At 42.0% G+C, this 19,938-nt stretch overlaps 1 protein-coding gene across 2 annotated transcripts in view; it reads right to left on the bottom strand.

The window, feature by feature from the left end:
- The window catches only part of EXOC6B (exocyst complex component 6B), a 449,074-nt gene that overhangs the window by 375,241 nt on the left and 53,895 nt on the right, over positions 1 to 19,938 (bottom strand). For both annotated transcript variants that reach the window (XM_084627625.1, XM_084627626.1), the window contains exon 2: positions 4,033 to 4,198. In XM_084627625.1, coding sequence (XP_084483751.1) covers positions 4,033 to 4,198 — 166 coding nt within the window. The remainder of the gene's footprint in view (positions 1 to 4,032; positions 4,199 to 19,938) is intronic.

Raw genomic sequence — 19,938 nt, 5'->3', positions numbered from 1 at the left:
TGCGGCCCCCTGCCCATAGTTTGCCCACCCCGGCTTATACTCAACTCTTCACCTTGTCATGATTCCCTTATATGAAACCATTACTCACCACAAACTCTGATGTCTTGACCAATTGCTATGGCTGCCGTAGCAAGGATCTGCTGCTGCAGCCCAGCTGAGGAAAGTGCAGCAACCAAGATTCCTGAATGGATTAGTACCAGTGAACCATGTCAGACTGACACCCTAGAAATGAGGTCCTCTGCTTATCCATTACAACATGTATGGCAATGAAAACTTCCCCTATATCACCCCACAATGTACCTCAAACGTGACCTGGAATACTCCAATTCTAGAGATGGGAGGATCATTCAGTCTCCATTAGCCATTCAACCCTTTACATCTCTCACAAGAACGCTGACAAGACAAATAATTATGATGTTGGGAGGAGGATCTATGATAGAAAGAGGACCAAGACCCAACTCATTCCACAGTAGCCGCTGATTGGCCAACAGATGGCAATGATTTTTGGCCACTTCCAACTTGGGTCAGATTGAAACTGGTGACCTAGCAGTGAAAGGCTTTATACAGCCATCCCAATACCAGCTGCCTGAACTGTCCAGACCCCATGACTGCCAGACTTTAACTGCTTGTGCTTGTTACCATAAACTTATCGCACTGCAGGCAAGGAGGATTCACCTCATGACTTAACTTTTTACAACTTCACTGGAGCGGTCGCATAGCGGCGCTCCCCGCACCTCCTGCAGTAGGTTCAGTTCTCCTGGCTGACTGCCCTACACAAAAACTGCTCATTTCCTTTATGATGTCCTGAGATATTTCGAGTAGGAGCATGGTATCTCCTCTGAAGACTATTTTATTTTCTTATACCCCGAAAATCCTACTACGAAAAAGAATTCACGTAGGCTAATTTAAACCTGCTCCAAAAATGATGCCAAGTCTATACAAGTCTTCTATTAAAATTACATCTCAATCCCAGCTAAAGCAAAAACGAACAGGAATATGTTCCACCCTTGTACATTTTCAGTTTTTTTAGAGGCACAGACACACACAGAAAAACAGATGATTATTTACATAGGAGTTCCATAGACACACACAGAGCTTTTCAGACAAAGGGATTTGGAGATTTTATAATCTAAGACAGACAAGCACAGCAAGGGGTAACAAACAGCAGGTGGGGGCCTGGGAAGGATGAGGATATGGTAGTGAAGGATCATGAGAGGGGCTTATTTAGTTCATTCTTCTCTATATGGAACATGTGGTACTAAGCATTTGTTTAAATTAATTATAGCGTAGAGACAATCAGAAGGAGGGCAGGAGAAGAGCAATGAAAGGCCAACTGAAAGGAGTTATGAGCAGGAATACGAAGGAGAAGAGAGTGCAGTACACAGTGCTGAGGACATTCATGATACAATATTTTACCAGCCAAATAAGCAAAAGGTTCTTTTACTTTTTTTAAACGAGGAGATTAAATGTAAAATAGTGAATTAGTGCAACCTTAAGGCTGCACAGTTATAATCACAAAGAGTAAGCAGAAGTTTAAATGCTGTTATGATTAGAAATTTGTCCAGGTAAAAGTGATGCCTCTTTGAAGATCTGTTCCTGTGAATACAGTATTTAGTTTCATCTGGGTTACTTTTCTTGCAAAATATAAGTTGCTACTACTGTTAGCTAAGGGAGGTAAACCATAATGAACCAGCGTCCCAGTGGGGAGCTGCATTGTTGGAGATATCTTCTGGATGAGTTGTAAAAAAAGAGTTCCTGACTATGTGTCAGCCTTAATAAGCGCACAGTGTTGCCCGAAAAAGTTAGAGGACTTAACCCTGATGTTCTGATGCAAATTTCAACTTCAATTCTGACCACCTACAATGGACACAGAATTCTTCTTCACTTTGTATTGTGCCAGGTTTCACTCCAGCGGTGTTAGCACTTCAATGGCATGCGGGGGGATGGGGTTGAGTCCTGCTATTTAGAGTGCCTGAAAGGCAACACTGTAAATATAAGATTACACAGAACTCTAGAAACTTAAACAAAAGCATATATAAATGATAAATGCTGCAGGTGAAATACTGAAGATGTAGATTTAATGCATATGCTATGGAACTATGTAAGACTAAAACTGCTGAGGAAAAAACCAAAAACAAATACTGGAGAGAATGAATAGTTGAAAAAAAATGAACATTCTCCGCTGGATCCGTGGATGGGTCTCCAGGGAAACCCTCATGAGAAGGATTCCACTACTTTTTACAAAAAGATTTCTGCATTCTTCTCCTCTGGGGCCATTTTATAAATCAGATGGCTATGGAAATCAAGGGATCCCTAAGTGTACATGAAGGGACTTCACAGTGTGCCACCCATAAAGAAGTGATTTATAGGCTGGGAAATCACAAGAAGTCTTTTCAAAGAATGTGGTATTCTTGGCTAGAAACAATGATACAAGAGTAGGCTGTTCCTTTCATATGTTCTGTGGCCTTAATCCTGCAATTGGCACTGCCTGTCAATGGGCAACCGAGCGAGAGCAGGAGTTTCCCTGCATGCATCACTGCAGGATGGTGGGCCTGTATGAGTAAAACCTGGAGTCCTGCTAGGACATGCCTTACACATACACTGCAATAAAGAAATGTATGGTTACTTTTAAAACCTCAGCATGTTAGAACATGAAACTTTTCTTTACTCTCCAAAGAATTTTTCCTGGGAAATTTTTAGTATTTTCCCCTGCCACATCTTCTGCACTTAGACTTCCATACAACCACCCAAAGGTCCCACGTCAGGCTGCCCCATCCTTCCAAGTGAGAAAGGCTAACTGTGTTACACTCTGGAGACAATCAAGGTGTTTTTGGGGGGGGGGGGTGTCATTGTCCCTAAAGAGCCAGCAATTCACTGTCCTTGGATGGTTTCTGTCAAACTATCTTTGACTCCTTGAAACCTGTTGAAGCTGTTGAAACCTGAAACGAAACTAGGCCTCTAGAATACACATCAATCATGCCCTACCACCCTCAAAGCAGATATCACAAGAAAATGAGGCAGCTTCCCCAACTCCGGAAACTCAGAAGCGGGGGGTTTGTTCTGATATTTTTAGAACTGACAAAATTGTTCATTCCCCACATTTTAGGATACAGTGTCTGAGAGACAGGTCCAAGGTCACCTGTTACTCCATCTGCCCCCTATACCTAGAACAGACTCCATTATCATCTGGTTTCTCCGTTTCCCCTCAGAGCTCAGCCCTGGGTTGCTTGCCACTGCTGATCTGCACTTAAAGCTTATTTCACTCAGTGGACTAGTATAAGCAATACTGGCAAAAGTGCAGTCTTTTGCTGGTATAAGGCATGTCTACACTAGAAGGGTTTGCTAGTATAGATATAGTGGTATAAATGACCAGCAAAGCTTTTCTAGTGTAGGCGAGGCCTTGGTCCTTCTGGCGTTTCAGGGTATGGCTACACTGCACTGAGGGGGCAGGGAGTGATTGCAAAGCATGGAGGCATAACTGAGCTAGCTTTAATCTAGATAGCTAGGGTATCAAAAGTAACAAAGCCACAGCAGCACGCAGTGTACAAGCCTTGACGGGACCCGGGTTATATACTCAAAGGGCCAGACTGCACTGAAGTCCATGCTGTCGTAGCCTCATCGCTATTGGTATCTGAGGTAGCTCATGTATGTCTACATGAGCTGCAATCACACTGTCAACTGCAAGGTACACATACCCAGGGCAACCACACTGCAAAACACTCCAACTACACAGAGTGAATGAATTAGCAGCTGATCAGTTGTAACATGAGCTACTGCATCCCCAACTTCATTACCAGCTTGAAGCTTCAAGCCATCCCTCCTGATGGACCAGCCAGCTCAAGCTTAAATCACCCCTTAACTCAAGCTAAATTTGTGGGGGGAACGGGATGGGAGTGATGTTAGGAGCAAAGCTACACCTCAAGCTAACAATGTAGTGAAGACAAGCCCTAAGTCAGAAATGAAAATATTTCATTGTGCCACAATATTACCCTTTGATAGAAGAGATATGTCTTTGCTAAATTTCTCTCTTACCTTAAGCTTCTGGGCTTCTCCCCTAACTTTCAGGAGCTCTGTGATGGAATCTACAAAGCCTTGGTAATGGAAGTTGCACATTTTCTCAATCTCTCGGTCATGGTTTCGAATTCGGGCTTCCAGTTTTTCCATGAAACGACCATGCTCTTCGCCATCATAGACAGACCTAAGAAAGAGGAGTTTCCAAGGAGGTTAGAATTGTGTTACCTGTCTATATAATTACTTAGAATAAATTCACAAAATGCTAGTTGTTAAACAATAACCAATAGCCTCTGGACAGAGTTGGGGGGGGGGGGGGGGTTTAAAGTGGCGCTTTACTTTTAACTCATGTTTGAGGATATTCTTGTGTCACACATGTTCTTCTCTTTTCCATTCAACAAACATTTGCTTTCATTCCTGTTTCTCTCACAGACCACAACGTTTCTATTCAGGGCACTGGTAACTGGACACAGAACCTTCCTCCTCTATTTAGGTCAGCAGTTCAAATCCAGTTAGGCCAACAGAGACCAAAACTGGCTGCTATTTGACGGGTGATTGGTAGCCTTTATGAAGTGACTCTGTGGGCTTCAGACCAGCTCCCAGAGGACAAGTCACATGAGAAAAGCACAGTCTCTGCTGACACAAATTGCCCCCTTGTTAGCACGGTCAGCAGGGCTGCTGGAATAAGTGGGACATGGGACTGAACTCCCCACCTCACCTCCCAAATGGCCCTTCCCTGTCAGAGGTAATGAACAAAGGCAGGAAGGCCTGGTGGAAGCTTGCATTCATCCTCCATGTTGGGGAAAAATAGGTAATCTCCAGAGAGGTCAATCCAACAATATCCATACGCACAAAATTCACATTCACAGAAGTCATTCAACAGGATTTCTTGGGTTCCCATATTTGTTCAAACAAAGAACTCCCATATAAGATTTGATTACTCCCTGCATGGAAAGCTCAGACTGACACGTAAAAAAAACAAACAAAATCAAACAATGTTCTTTTTACTCCGTACATCAGAGACAGAAAACACTAACAGCATCATCACCGACAATTCTGTGAGGTGGACTAGATTACAACTCATCCATCGGCAGATATATTGCCTCCGTAAGCCTAACAAACTTGGTCTTGGCAGCAAACATAAGCAGATGTTATTCCAGAAAGATAAAAGAGTGATGTAAAGTATGAAAGGTACTTTTTTCTGATCATAAGCACATTAATTTTCTAACATGAGCGGAAAGATTTTAAATACAGGCTTACAATCCACAGGATATTCTGAAGACTGTGACAATTTTAAGACATCTAATTCTGAATTTAGCCTTCTTGACTGACTCACTGATTTTCCTGCAAACCTCGACGTTTACAGCAATTGTGTTAAAAAGGTGATGTTATGTAATTTCAGAGACCGAATACCTTAATTCACTATTGCTGTCCAGTGATTTGAAAGGTTGGGGATGAAAAGAAACTACAGAAATACAAAAAAACCCAACTCAACAGATGTATCAAGTAACCCTTTAGAAGAGGTGGTCAACTAGGTGACTCCTAGTGAACATTTTAAGTAATGCTGGGGGAGAAAAGTACCTAAGTGATTTAGGAACACAGGTCTGGCTTTCAGTGGAATTTGTGCTCCTAAGTCACTTGAAAATTTCACTCTCTGAACTCAAGATAGCATCCCTAGGTGTCTACAGTAAAAATCAAAATGGGACTAAGCGCTGAGGAGGGAAATGTTGAATAATTATCCTTATGATGTATTCTGACATCGTGAGTTATGCGCTTTCAATCTCCCATTCTCAGGAGGGTCGTAATAGGGTGGAAACCCTGCATATTTAGGGTCTTTACTTATTCTGCATTGATTGCAAAAGAAAGCTTTTAAATAAGTCCAATTCTACGCACATTTCATGGTCATTGACAAAAGCAGAGTAAAAAGGCATGCAATTCTTTAAAGTTCACAACACAGCTTCCTTCAGTGCTATCCAGTTTCTGCCTTTGGAATAAGCATCTGAAGAGACAGCGACCTGACATTCACGAAAGCTAGGATGTTGCCACAGTATCGATTATGGTAGTTTTTATTGCACTGTAATCAGGTAGAGAGTTTTGCCAAGAAATGACTTATTTAGAACTTAGAGAGAGAGTGCCATCTAGTGATGGTCTATTTATTTGCAATGCTCCTTATGTATATCCTAAATCAATACTGCACATCCTTTCTAATAACCTGCATCTTAGCTACAATCCAAAAATGCAAATATAATAGCATATATATTATTCAGCTATACAACTCCTTGGTAGACTTCACTATAAATTTAAAAGAAAATGGAAACACTAATTGAAAAAGTTCCAAGCTGACATAATGTAGTTCCACCACGGGAAAAATACTGTTTTGCATTTATGTAACACCTATTATCCAAGAGTCTCAATATGATTTATGAACATTAAGCAAGCCTCAGATCTCCCTAATTTTACAGATGGCAAAACAGATACAGACGTCCAGTGACTTATTCAAGGCCAAAGAATGAGTCAGTGACAGGAAGCAACAAATCCTAAGAGTCCTAGATATCAATCATCAGCTTAAACTTAACACCGCTAAAGCCAAAACCCTTGTCTTCCCTTCAAAACTCTCCCCTTTATTCATCACTGTCTACACCACCACCATGCGCCCTGTCACTATGACCCATAAGACAGGCATCATCTTCAATTTCTGTTGGTGAGAGAGACTTGTAGAAGAGCTCTGTGGAGCTTGAAATCTTCTCTCTCACCAACAGAAGTTGGTCCAGTAAAAGATATTACCTCATTCACCTTGTCTCTCTAATATCCTGGGACCAACACAGCTACAACAGTGCAAATTATTAGGTATTTTGGCCATACTATACTCTCCTGTTGGATCACCTTTCTCCCTATATTGGGTCAGCTTTCTCCCCCTACTATTTGCATTATTCCTACATACTCTGACCTACACTCTTACTTGTCTACTTATGCCTGTGGGCATCCATCACCTAGTCTACATCCATTTTATCCAATTATTCCTCTTGCCCTCACTTCTAACGCTCTCTGGGACTCTACACCATTTGCATCCATGCTGAAACCTTGTAAAGCCCCTGGAAACGTTCCGACGGAAGTTCTGTAAAAACGTTCCTTGTTATGTCTGCCGATTGGATGTTTCTGTTTACTGAGCACATAAAAAAATCAATTTAAAAAACAAAAAATTCAAGACTCAACTCGACCTTGGATTGTGTCACTGTGTTTCACAATGCCCATGTTCATTAAAACAAGCTTTGGTTTTGCAAAGGTCAAATGGAAAAAACTTTCCAGGAAAGTTATAAAAGGCAAATGATGGACCAGAGTCACACCAGTTTCTATCTGACAGTCTTGTTTTTAACAAAGTTTATCCCATACAACGGGGCAGCCAAATTTCACCCATCTGAAGCCCATACTGTCAATCATCAGGGCCCCATCCAAGTGGCATGAATTGGAGCATATGAAGCCACCTTTATCTTTAACACGGTGGTGAGGATCTTTTAGACAGGCCTACACTGCACCTCGCCACCCTGATCCACATGCTTCTCAGATCAAAAGGGAGTCGTGCATACTGGGCTCTGTTGTCTATAAGCCACATCCTCATTCTAGAACATGGATGGCTACGGCCTGCATGCAACCCTTGGGATTCATTTTGACCACTCCTTGCCATACAACTTAGTAACTCATTAAAATGCATTTAGGCACAAGCTGGGCAGATGTTGACGGGAGGGAGGAAGGGGGGACGGCGTGGTTTTGTGGCTACCACAAAAGACAAGCCTGGAAAATAGGAGTCCAGGGTTCTGTTCCAAGCTCTGCCACAAGCTTCCTGCATGGCTGAGCTCATCACTGAGGGAAAGGGCATAGAAAAGCTGTGTGTAAACTAGGGATAATGCTTCCCAATCTCACAGGTTTCAGAGTCTTTACGAGTTCATTCATTAATATTTGCCAAGGTCTTTGAGATCCTCAGATGGAAAGTGCTATGGAAGTTTAAAGACGACTTATGCAAGCACAGCAAAATACAAATGCAATACTACAAGAAAGGCTTCCCAAGCCAGTATTCAGCCTGTGTAGGAACTTCTATAGGTTTGTTCTGCATCCTGAAAAGAGTGGGTCCAACGAACGTGGTTAACACCACTCTAATCAGTTTCAAATTATGACAGATTAGGAGCCTGACCCTGCACCTTTACTCCAAATGGGAGTTTTGCCTGCTTTATGACTGCAGGATTGGATCTCCAACAGAATATAAATAAATTAAACTGAAATTACAAGAGGAGAAGGAATGGGGAGGGAGGCAGGAAATCTCCCAAGAAATCTCTGGGGACAAAATAAAAAAAAAAAAATCTGGAACAGTGCAAGGACATTCTGGGGACAATGAACAGAAGTGTCTTGCTTTTTGTTTTCAATTAATATGTGGAAAAAGTTCTTGGGTCTGGTTCCGGACTTCAATTTTTATTTTATTTTTTTTCCTTCTTAATCTTCTGTAGTGGTTTTAAGGCCTCTGAAACATTTCTTCTCATTCGGCTACATAAAAGCTCTAGCATTTTGTTTATTATGAACGTTAAAAATGAGAGGAAAAAAATTAATTACTGCATAATGTAAAAAAAAGAAAAAAAAATGATTAATGCAACATGCCCATGGAAGGGTCAAACAAAGTTTGACAGGCTCAGATCTGTTTCGTACACAATGTGAAACACCAAAATCATTGAGTTCCTGTGTTCACATTCTTGCGATTTGCAAAATGTCTGTGTAGCAAAGGGACACCAGCAGATTATACTTTTTTTTTTTTTTTTTTTTAAAAACAACCAGTTCTCTTACTCGTGTTACTAATACCTGAAATTTTTTCAACTGAAAATCTTAAGTACGGAATTTCCTTTTCATCTTGTACGCTACTTTTATTTGTGCACTTCACTAAATTTTTCAAGTGATGATCGATCAGTCAATCCACTTTCAGGTTTTCCTGAACCAGCAGAGCGTTCTGACATTTGGGTTACAAACATTACAGCCACACCACTCTTGCATACTTTTAATTAAAAGTATTTTTGTAATCGTGACAAAGTTTGTATTAACAGTCTAGAAAGTGGTTCCTTTATTTGTATAAATTCAAAACCTTCATTTTCAACCAACATTGACAGAGCCCCTTTAACAACTGTAAACATTAGCAAACTACTAGAGGAAGTGGTATTATGTTGTCATTAGAGTCTACACTAGAAAGCAGCTCCTGAAAATAAATCCTGCTCTTTGCAGGGCTCTAATATGGCTGAGTAGCAGTTAAAATACGGTTTGACGCTGCCCTTACAAGCAAGACCTAACCATATTATAAGGAGGTCAAGAAGCTATCCCATTGTAACCCCAATCCCCACAGTTTGTGTAGCTAGGATGCTAATCTTTGAATCCAACCAGCGCAGCAACATTAGATGCCACCGATTAACACCTTTCATGCAACATGGATTTCCTCAGCGCCTGCCTTCACCACTTACAGCAGAATATGATGGGACTGTCAGCTCTGTCATAGATGATGGTTCCTGCATGGTTTTGCTAGAATAGGAAACTTAGGGAAACAGGAAGTAGATACAGGGCCTTTAACGTTCCAAGGGCGTCATTTAAGTAACAACAGGACACAGGCCAACCAAAGCAAGATAATGCAAAATTCAGGCAAGCTACCACTCTTCCCACACTTGTCTAGGTGTTACACAAAGTGTACAGGTAGATACTGTAATATCACACCAGGACCTGAACATCTCAAACACTAAGGCATACCTTAGTGATAGCAGCCTTGGGGCAAGGGGAAGATTGTAAAGAAAATAACAGTATGAGGTGTGAATGCATGGTTTTTTATTCAGAAAACAATGATTTTATTAATATGTTCTGGATCTTTATTAATATGCTAAACTTCAGTAGCACTCTTCATCTGAAAATCTCAAAGCACCTTACAGCCATGAATCATGTCTCAACACCCTATTAAGTAGGAAAGGGATACATATAGATCACTTCCTCCGCACAGAAGTGGGGCCACTTCTGGAGCGAATACAGCAGCTGCTTAATAAAATTACTACGTAAGTTTAGGACAGGAAATTAAGAAATTGTACGGAAAAATTTAGGGAATCTGAACAATTATCCAAGCAGGGATTTGGCCAAGAAACTACAGTTAATATCCCTACTCTAACAAAAGTACCATGGGGCCTGCTAATTACCGTAAAGAGACAGGATCTCAATATTTACTCGACACTTCAGACCTATCTATACTAAGATTTTTTTCTAAAATTCCTTCCCTTTACTACCACCGAGTCAACCTCTACCAGTGGGTGGTGGCATCAAGTTAGGGCTTCGCTACATAAATTATTCTGGAATTACTCGAGGTATGAAATCGTTTATTCCAGAATAAAAAAATACTTTTTCCCCAAACTAGCTTAACAGATTTTGGAAGCAGATTCTGAAATAAGTATCCACACATGGAGTTGTTCGGAAAGAGCGATTCCGCTTTAAATTCCCACCCTATGTTATTCCAGAATATCTCGTGTAGACTAGCCCTCCACCACACTATTGAGGAGCCCTGTTCCGAACAGGGTTAGACAGCATAGAGAGCCTAAAATACTAGTGTTCACTGTCCATGTCTAGGCTAGCGCCCTCACTGTTAAAGTAGGTAGGAAGACTAGTGCAGCAGCAACTATGGCTTCTCAAGAGTCACACTGCCAAAGTCGTACACTTCGATAAGCTTCGGGTCTCGTTAGCATGCAGACACTTAACAGGATGCTACAATTAATCTCATCGCTGTCAATTCACTGTGTCAAGAATTTACCAAGATCTTGTCTACAGACAAACAGTCACTGGGTTAACTAGAGGTGTTTTTTAAAACCAATTCAGTAAAATCTGTGCAAGTTTACATTCAGATGCTTATTTTGGTTCGGGTGGCTAATTTTGGCTTAGTTTAGTCTGATAAAAAAGAAGTCAGAAGCCTCTTTGTTGACCAATCATGGACATGAGCCATCTCAAACCAGTTGCCACTCATGTGTGGCACAAGTGCAGATTCTACAGAGAAAATGCAAATGCCACTCCTTACTAACATGCCAGTCCTAAGTGTATCACACTGTGGCAAGACCTATGGAATCACTTCACACAAAGATGAATTAAGGGCAAAGGAACAAATTTCCTGGTGTTTTGTCATTGTTTTATTTCTTCATCATTTTGTATTTAATCGGGCCCCGAATCTTCCTACCTTTGTTTTTATTTCATTTTTCACAAGGGGGCCCACCCAAGCTCTGGCCACTGTGTAATCATAGTATCATAGAACTGGAAGGGACCTCGAGAGGTCACCTGGTCCAGTCCCCTGCACTCATCATGATAAAACATACACCAAATAGTGATCCACAGCAGAGTACCTCAAAGCAATTTTTCACAACACCCGTTTGAGGGAGAGATTTTTATAATCATTTCCCATCATGTGCCTCAGTTAACCAGAAAGGGGATGTGATTTCCCAAGGCTACACAGTGGGTCAGTACCAGAGTCAAGGACATAAGTTAGACAGAGAAACTTAGCATATAAAAGAGGACTCTGGTTTCTACTAGGGCACCTAAATGAATTAAGTGCATATTTATTCTGGTATTTCTAGATGCTGGAAAAGAATTCAACCACTTGGTTGAACTGCTTCATGGATATTGGTTTGGAGATTTCTGAGAGTCTGTATTATACCTCAGAGGCTCTTTTCATTGTGAATAGGCATCTAGTAGGTTTTCCTGACCAGTTTTTCATGCCCTCTCTACTGAGCTACTGGCAATTCTCTTAAAAAATCCAGAATAAAGATTTTTCAATTCAGGGAAACTGTCCTAAGTCACATTTTTACATTTGTTTTGGAAGAAAATGTGGTCTGTGGAGCGAGCCTAGCAGGCACGCCTCAGCAGTCTGTGATACCGTTCTTCTCCTTTCCTGCCAGTCATTGATGTAAAAGCAGACTCCCAGACCAGGAATTTTTCCTCTTCCTCTCTTGAAGGAGGAACCCAGGGAGCAAGATGCAGGCCCTGGAAACAAAGTGCAGCCTGTTGTCTCCTTTGCTTGCTGCAAAGACGACAATCTGCTCCTCAGACACATCCTCACTGGCATGAAGCAGGTCTTGGATCTTCCTGTGAACCTCCTGGTAGAATCTGGATGCCTGTGGCCAAGTAGCCACATCAACTGCCCTGACCATCATTTCACCTGAGTCAAAGGATTTCCATATCTGGTACCGAGCCAGTCCTGCACTCTTGAAGACTAGCTTTTTATGCTCCTACCGTTTTTTTGTGGGGAGGGAATCAACCAGGATGGAGGTCTCTTTCCATAGCTCCATCCTTTAGCTATGCAAGCCTGGTACCCACAATGCAAAGAGCTGCAGAGACCATCAAATTCTTCCCCCAAATGAATTCCAGCTCAGGATTCTGGAATGCAGCACCAAAGGCGAAGCTGCCAAGGTCTCTGAAGCTTGTGGGAGATAAAGTCAGCAACATCCTTGGCGAGGGTGTACTTTTATACTCAGTGGTGTTGACATACATAACAGCCAGTAGAGGGTCTGAATAGAATTCTCCCCGCTACCTCTGCCCTCAAGGGCCAAAAAGCCCTCAAGACTAGTTGAGTTCCACAAGTGTCACACTAACAGGCTAAGACCTAGGAGGGCAAATATGCACAGATGCTTTTTTTAAAAAAAAAAGCAAACAGCCTAATATGTGAGCTACTTAGGGCCCAATTCTCTTTCCACTAAAGTCAACATCAACCCTCCCATCAACTTCAGAGGTGCAGGATTGGACCCTCTGTTAATATTTATTAAGTGGTCTGAAGTACCACTCAGTTGCTTATTTACAGGAGCAAAGCAATTTAAAGAATGTAATACAGGGATCACCCAGCCACATCTGGGGTGGAACACGGGAGCTGCTTTGTGCCAGCAAGTCCAAACAAGTCTTTAAGAAGAGGAAGTCAAGAATAATGACTCCAATTTAAATTAAGTTTGAACAGCTTGGTTACAATCTTCCTATTAGGAAATAGGCCTTTTATCATCTGCAACTAAGAGGGAGAGCTTGAAAAAAATTAACATGCGGTGTTGAAAAGCGCCAGGAAATGTAGGGAGCTACCCAAAGCCAGGCAGCCAGCGCAGCTACAGCCAACAAGAATCCCCCCAACTGAGGCAAATATGAAGAGAACTGGCCATGAGCAAAGCTTTTAATTTCCCTCCTTTTAGAGAGCACAATGGAAACAATTCCCCAAGAACAAAAGCGATGCGTCAGTGGGCCCTACTGTCTCAAACTCTTTCAAGTTGGAAGGACAGTTGATTTGCACCATGTGTAGGACAGGAATGCTAGCTAGAACCAAGCAAGATAAATTCAGCCCCTCCAAGCTGGTTAATATTAAACTGAAATAATCATCTTTACAATAACGGTAAACAAAAACACTGGTTTACAATGGAAGAGATTTAGCAATGTGCCCCAGTCACACTTCCTTTGCGGGGAATCTCAGTGTTCATACCTCATGTACTATGGTTGGCAAAAGTGTTGAAATATGGGTCAGTCACATGCGTAAATGCCAGAGGACACGGTATTAAAGACACCACAATGTCCTCATCTCACCTCTGCTTGGCCTACCATGGTGTTCCAGCACATTCAGTTCTTTATTAAAAATAAAACAAAGGGGAACATAGAATGGCTTGGATGCAGAGTATATGTGCTACAACACAGAGAAGAAGAGGCTGAATTATATATATCAATTTTCCCTCTTTGGTGGGCATACCTCTGCCTCTATTAAATAAAACTACTAAATAAAAACTGCACTGTTTAAAATGAAAGTAGCTATACATTAATTGGAATATAATTTAGCTCTCTCTCATTCCTCAAGGGCAGAGAGAGTAGGGAGGTGATTTTACCTCTGCATATTGCATTGGTGAGACCGATACTGGAATCTTACACCCAGTTCTGGCATCCACATTTTAAAAAGGATATTGAAAAATTTGGAGAGGCTACAGAAAAGACCCACAAAAATTAATTGAGAACTGAGAAAATGCCTTACAGAGAGAGACCTAATGAGCTAAATCTGTTTAACTTATCAAAAAGAAAATCATGAGGTGACTTGTTTACAATTGAAAGTACTTTGGGGGGGAGAAAATACCAGGTATTAATGGGCTCTTTTTTCTAATGGAGAAAGGCATATCAAGAATTAAAGGCTGGAAGCTGAAGCCAGATAAATACAAATTAGAAATAAGGTACAAATTTTAACAGTGAAAGTGATTAACCACTCAAACAAACTACCATGGGAAGAGGTGGATTCTCCATATCTTGGTGTCTTCAGACCAAGACTGAATGTCTTTCTGGAAAATACGTGTTAGCCAAAAAAGTTATTGGGCTCAATATAGAGGTGATTTGGTGAAATGTCATACTCTGAGATATTAGGAAGATACCTAATGGTCCCTTTCTGGCCTTAAACTCTATCAATCTATGCAATGCAGGCATTTTTAGAAGGAGATCATCCTTCCTGTACCTGTACCCCACTGAATTTGTGTCTCATTTTCAAGTCTCAGATAAACACCTATTTCCACACTTGCCTTTATGTCTTAATTTCACTTTTCTTTAATAAGTGTGTAACTGTATTTGAAATAGAGATTGTATCCAAGATGCCACTAATTCAAGGGCTGACCAAACTTTATGGCCACCAGAATGCATAGTCTGTTGTAAAAAAAAGAAAAAAAAATCGGACACTCTACCACCTGAAGGAAAATCTTCACTAGATATAGCAGCCTTTCGGATTCTGTTTTCAGGTAGCGTTGGCAGTGGTGCACAAATGCAATCCAGAATACAGCAACACTGTGCAAAATAGTTGCATTTCAGTTAATCCATAGGTGTGGCTAATTCTCCATTGTTCACACCACGCTATTAGAGGATTCAAAATGACATCCCTGACTCCTGTCCTTGGAGAAGTTGCCCCTACCCAACAAGCCATCTTTGTTTCCTCCATTGCCTACAGAAATGATTTACTTGCTATCAGCAGCGATAACTAGCTCAACCCTTTCCATAGGGTTGAGGGTAACCTGGGTTCCTCTTTCAGCTGGCTCTTTGGCAGCTGAGCACAAACATAGTGCATTCTATACAAACCATTGTTCTTGCCTGCAGAGAGTTGGAAAGGAAAATGGGATTATTTTATATACAATAAGGTAAGTACAATTCCCATTTGATAACTGTTAAAAGTGACAATAGAGATTAAGACCCTAAAATCTGACCTACCATATCTCAAGATTTACAACCTGCTATAGAAATCCTGTGCAATCATTGTTGGCAAAGAAAAACTATTCTCAGAGCAGTGATCAGTCACTGACGCTGGGGCATAAACACTTACACTTCAGCATAGTCAGATGCCTTATAAACTGTTGAAAATTCTATGCAAACAAAGCTTCCAATTTCAGCTCCATGTAGAAAAAATTGGAGCAAACCGTATGCAAAAATATGCTCTTGGTTCAGAATATGAATAACCGAATAAAAAATATTTTCAAACTTTTAAAGCATTACTATTCTAGTCACTACATCTTTAAAAAACAGATTAGAATACCAAAAAAATATAATATCAAACTTAAAAGATTCAAATTGGAAGCTACCATTCTGATAACCTGACAAAGTAGATAACGCAAGTCCCGTGGGAAAGTATATAAAATCAAGTGACTCAAATTGTAAATTCTATCCAGTCTTCCCATAACAACTTGAAAGTCCCCTGCTTAAACCATGCCCTAAGTTGCAAGAACTTCATTCCCCATGTCCTGGACCAACTTCTTGGAAGAATTTGTACAGTGGCAATTGTCACTTACAGAGACACCACCAACAAAGATAGTTATCAGAGACTGAGAAATAGTGAAAAATTAAAAAAAAAAAAAAAACTAGTGCAGCTTTCCTTTAAGCAAAAAAAAAAGGGGGTGGGGGGGCCTACAATTTGTAACATAGCTGCCAATGAAATTATTCCAGCTCTATAAATAATTTGTAATACCTGCAAGGCACAGATTGATGGAATCGATCCAATTTGCTTCCAAGCTACACATTCATAACAGTCCTAACATCCTCCCCCTTCGACATTTAAGATTGCTTAATTTTTTTAAAAAATATTTACCATGCAATACATCTTTTAGCAACATACTATTATTTATTATTTGTAATGTGGTCCCAACTAGCGGCCCCAATCATAGAACAGGGCCTAGTTATACTAGGCTCTATATAAACATAACAAAAAGACAGTCCCTGTCCTGTCTCCCCCTTCCCCAGTAACTAGATCCAGAGCAATTTGTTAGTCTCTAAGGTGCCACAAGTACTCCTTTTCTTTCCACAGTACTGTAGTTCTAAACTCAGTAACTATTTCATGCATTTAACGCTCAGCTTTGTTTACGTATAAAAAGGACGAGCCAGTAGCAAGATCAACAACAGGTTAGACGTATAGGGAGGCTTTTGAGCACAGGAGTTAGAACTTCTGCTGTAGTGCCTTCCAGAATCTAGGGCCAGATCCTGTGTGAGGTAAAAAGGACCAGGAAACTAGCCACTGACAGAATTCCTTCCTCAGGTTAGGATTTCTCTCAGTTTTCCCCCTCCCTCCCCCCCTCCACACACACACACACCCCGGAAATCAATCAAGTTATGTCACCTTCATGCCAGGAAGGGATGGACTGGTATTATTATTTCTATTACTGAATAGGCACAATATGGGAGTAATGGAATAAGATGTAGTCCTGGGCACGGTGAGAACACTGGCCCCTCTGCATATAATTGTTTCATGCCTCAAACATCACATATTAGTACAATAAAGCTCAAAAAGCATCCAGACATTGGGAATGTCTTCACTCCACTGACAGAAGCTTTGCATTAATGGTGATTTAGTTACTGAAGATATAGCTTATTTGTAAGTGTATGTCTATCTAAGGCATATCTTTAGTCCCCATTACCATAGTAGGGGGAGGGGGCTCACAATCATTAGGGTATTTATCTCACAATGCCCGTGACGTAGGGAAGTACATTACTCCCAACAATCTTTTTATTTTTTCATATATTAACATACGTCAAGGAAACTGAGGCAAGAGAATATGCAACTTGCCCAAGGTAAAACAGGAATCCAGCACAGGGAACTGTACTGGGGTCTCCGAGTCCCAGGCTAGCACCACCGAATGTTGAAGTCAGCTCTCATGTTGACTTATTGTGTGGCCTTCTTTGGGTAAATCACTTAATTTTTGTGCCTCAGTTTCCCCCTTTGTAAACTGATGATATATCTGATGATATATTTATATTACGAAAGCACCCAGAGACCCTAACCAGTATCAGTGAGTCGGGGGGTGAGTGCTGGAGAAACACAAGTTAAAGTCCTTGCCCAAAACAGCTTACAATCTAAGACAAGGCATAACAAGTGGGTATAATACACTAGAAGGGAAAGGAAGAGATAGGTGGTAGAAATAAGAATGTGTGCTAACCCAGGGTCCAAGTTTGAGTCAAGCTGGGACCCGGGGTCCGAGCCCTATTGCTTTGCAGTGTAGCCGTAGCCCTGCTTGACTCAGGTCCAGGGAGTCATCCAGAAGTATCCCACAATTCCATGGGCTGGCTATGCACAGGACCTGACATTTCTGAAATCAGAAGTACGTTGTTTTTTTTAAATTGGGTAAATATCACTGGTCCTCTCCCCAGCTATAGCCAGTTGAGGGCTTCCGGCAGCCATCAAAGTAGAGGCAAGTTCTGGGGAATGATCTGAAGGAGAATGTTGTGGTTTCTCATACTAATTTACGAATGGTGTTTCATGAGGAAGGGGCAGCAAGGAAGAGAGTCAAGACGCTTGTGGGAGAAGTGGACACGTTGACAGAGAGGTAACTATAAAACAGAGACACTGAAAACCTGGTGGCTCCTTAGTCTGAATAAACTAGATCATCCCAGTCTTCAACCAGACATTCAGGGACACCACCACCTAGCGTTGTAAATTCTAAATTGCATTTAGTTTAGGCTTCTCTTCAAGCAGAGTTACTGTGCGAAACAACAAGCAGCTTGATTTTGGTGTGAAGATGATTAAAATGAGTCCAGACTGACTACCTGGAAGGCCCCAAGTTGAACTTCAAGCACAGAGCAGCTGAAGCCAGGTACTTCTGCTGATGAGCAATCCAGACTCCAGTTGCAGTGGATTTCATAAGAGTTAAAAGCCAGACACAGAATCAAGAGGAAAGTTCTCAGAAAACTGAAACCCAAACAGTAGTTAACAAAAGCAATCTGGAAATATTGTAACACCTTCTCCCTGAATAATCAACTACAATTTCACAAAGGCTATACTGCACTGAAAAGTAAGACAGGAGCCTGCAAACTTTACTCCTGAGGGAATTCTGTTGCAAAAAATTAAAAATTCTGTGCCAAAAAATTAAAATTCTGCACACAGTATTTTAAAGTTCCGCAAATTTTAATTTGTCACACATGTGGAGACTCCAGCATGGCAGTGGGGAGCACAGTGGCTGCATGGAGAGGGGAGGAATCACTCTGCAGCTCGTTCCCAGGACATCGACTCAGTGGTGAGGCTGCACCCAACACTGACAACACAAGGACCAGGCCTGCCCCTCCATGCCAGGTGCTGGCAGGCAGGATCAACCCAGCAGGATCCAAGTGTGGAGGGAGCGGGTTCTGTATGGGGCCATCTGGGTGTGGGCAGCTCAGTGGGGGATCCAGGTGCAGGGGAGAATCTGGATAGACAGGGGCTTGCTGTGGGGTTCCAGGTGCAGGGGCAGTAGGACTCTGCAGGGGGTCCTGGTGAAGGTGGTTGGGGTTCAGCGGAGGGGGAGTCTGGGTTTGGGGGGCTCAGTGGGGTAGGGATCCAGGTGCAGCTGGTTGGGGCTCAGTGGGGTGGGGGTCTGGGAGCTCATCCAGGTGGTCCAAGTGCAGAGGAAATGAATGGGGCTTGTCGGTGTGGAGGTTCTGAGTGTAAGGGGGGGTGAGGCTCAACAGGATGCTCTAGGTATGGTGGGTCCGGATGCACAGGGTTTGGGCTGACAGGGGAGCAGTTACCCGTACAGTGATCCCTCCCCTCCACAGTTGAGAAGTGGTGGGTGCAGGAAGCTGGTATGGAGTGTTTGCAGAGCTTCCTGCAGCCAAGGGAGATTTCTGGGGTTGAGTCTGACCTGGATCTAGCTGCTCTGTGAAGGGGAAGAGCAAGTCCCATCCTTCCCAGCCTCTCAGCCCAGCCGGGACTAGCAGCTGAGCCCAGTACAGGTTAGGAGACACCGGCCAGGCTCACCCCAGCCTCACCCCACCCCCTGCAGTGATTTACCTCTCTGCCAGCTGCACTGGGCACCCAAAACATACTGCTCTTGAGGCTTCCCTTTGCTTCCCTGTCAGAAAGTCATTTTTCTACAGGGAAGCAAAGAAATCTGCAAGGGACAGGAATTCTGCATGTGTGCAGTGATCCAGAATTCCCTCAGGAATAAAATTTTGGTTCTTGTCTCTTAAGGCACATCTAAAATGTGTTCAGTAATCTTCTTAGATGTGTAACATTACAAAGAACAGATAAACCACAGTAAAAAAAAAATCAGAGAAGTACCTCTTTTAAGCTGCTTTTTAAAGATCTATACAAGAATTTCAAGCAACTGTTTGCCCTTAAACACCATCTTTCACCTGTAGCCATCAAAATATTTCACAAACCATCCATCCTAACATCCCCATAAGATAGGTGCTCTGTTTAACTTAGCAGGGCAAGTTAAACAGAGCAATTATGTGACTTGCTTATGGTCACACAGCAAATCAATGGCAGTGCTGGAAATAAAGCCAATCGCCTGCTCTCATCACCACGCCCTCCCACCAATGGAGATCAGAAGCAAGAAGACTTTAAATTCACCATGACAAATTAACAACAACAGTTCAAGTGTATGTTGGGGCCTAATCTCCTCCAACCCACTCCAGGCCCGCAAATACACAAAC

The sequence above is a fragment of the Lepidochelys olivacea genome (assembly GCF_965140295.1).
Source record: "Lepidochelys olivacea isolate rLepOli2 genome assembly, chromosome: 4".
Classification (NCBI taxonomy): Eukaryota; Metazoa; Chordata; order Testudines; family Cheloniidae; genus Lepidochelys; species Lepidochelys olivacea.
This window is presented reverse-complemented; position numbering and strand designations above follow the sequence as displayed.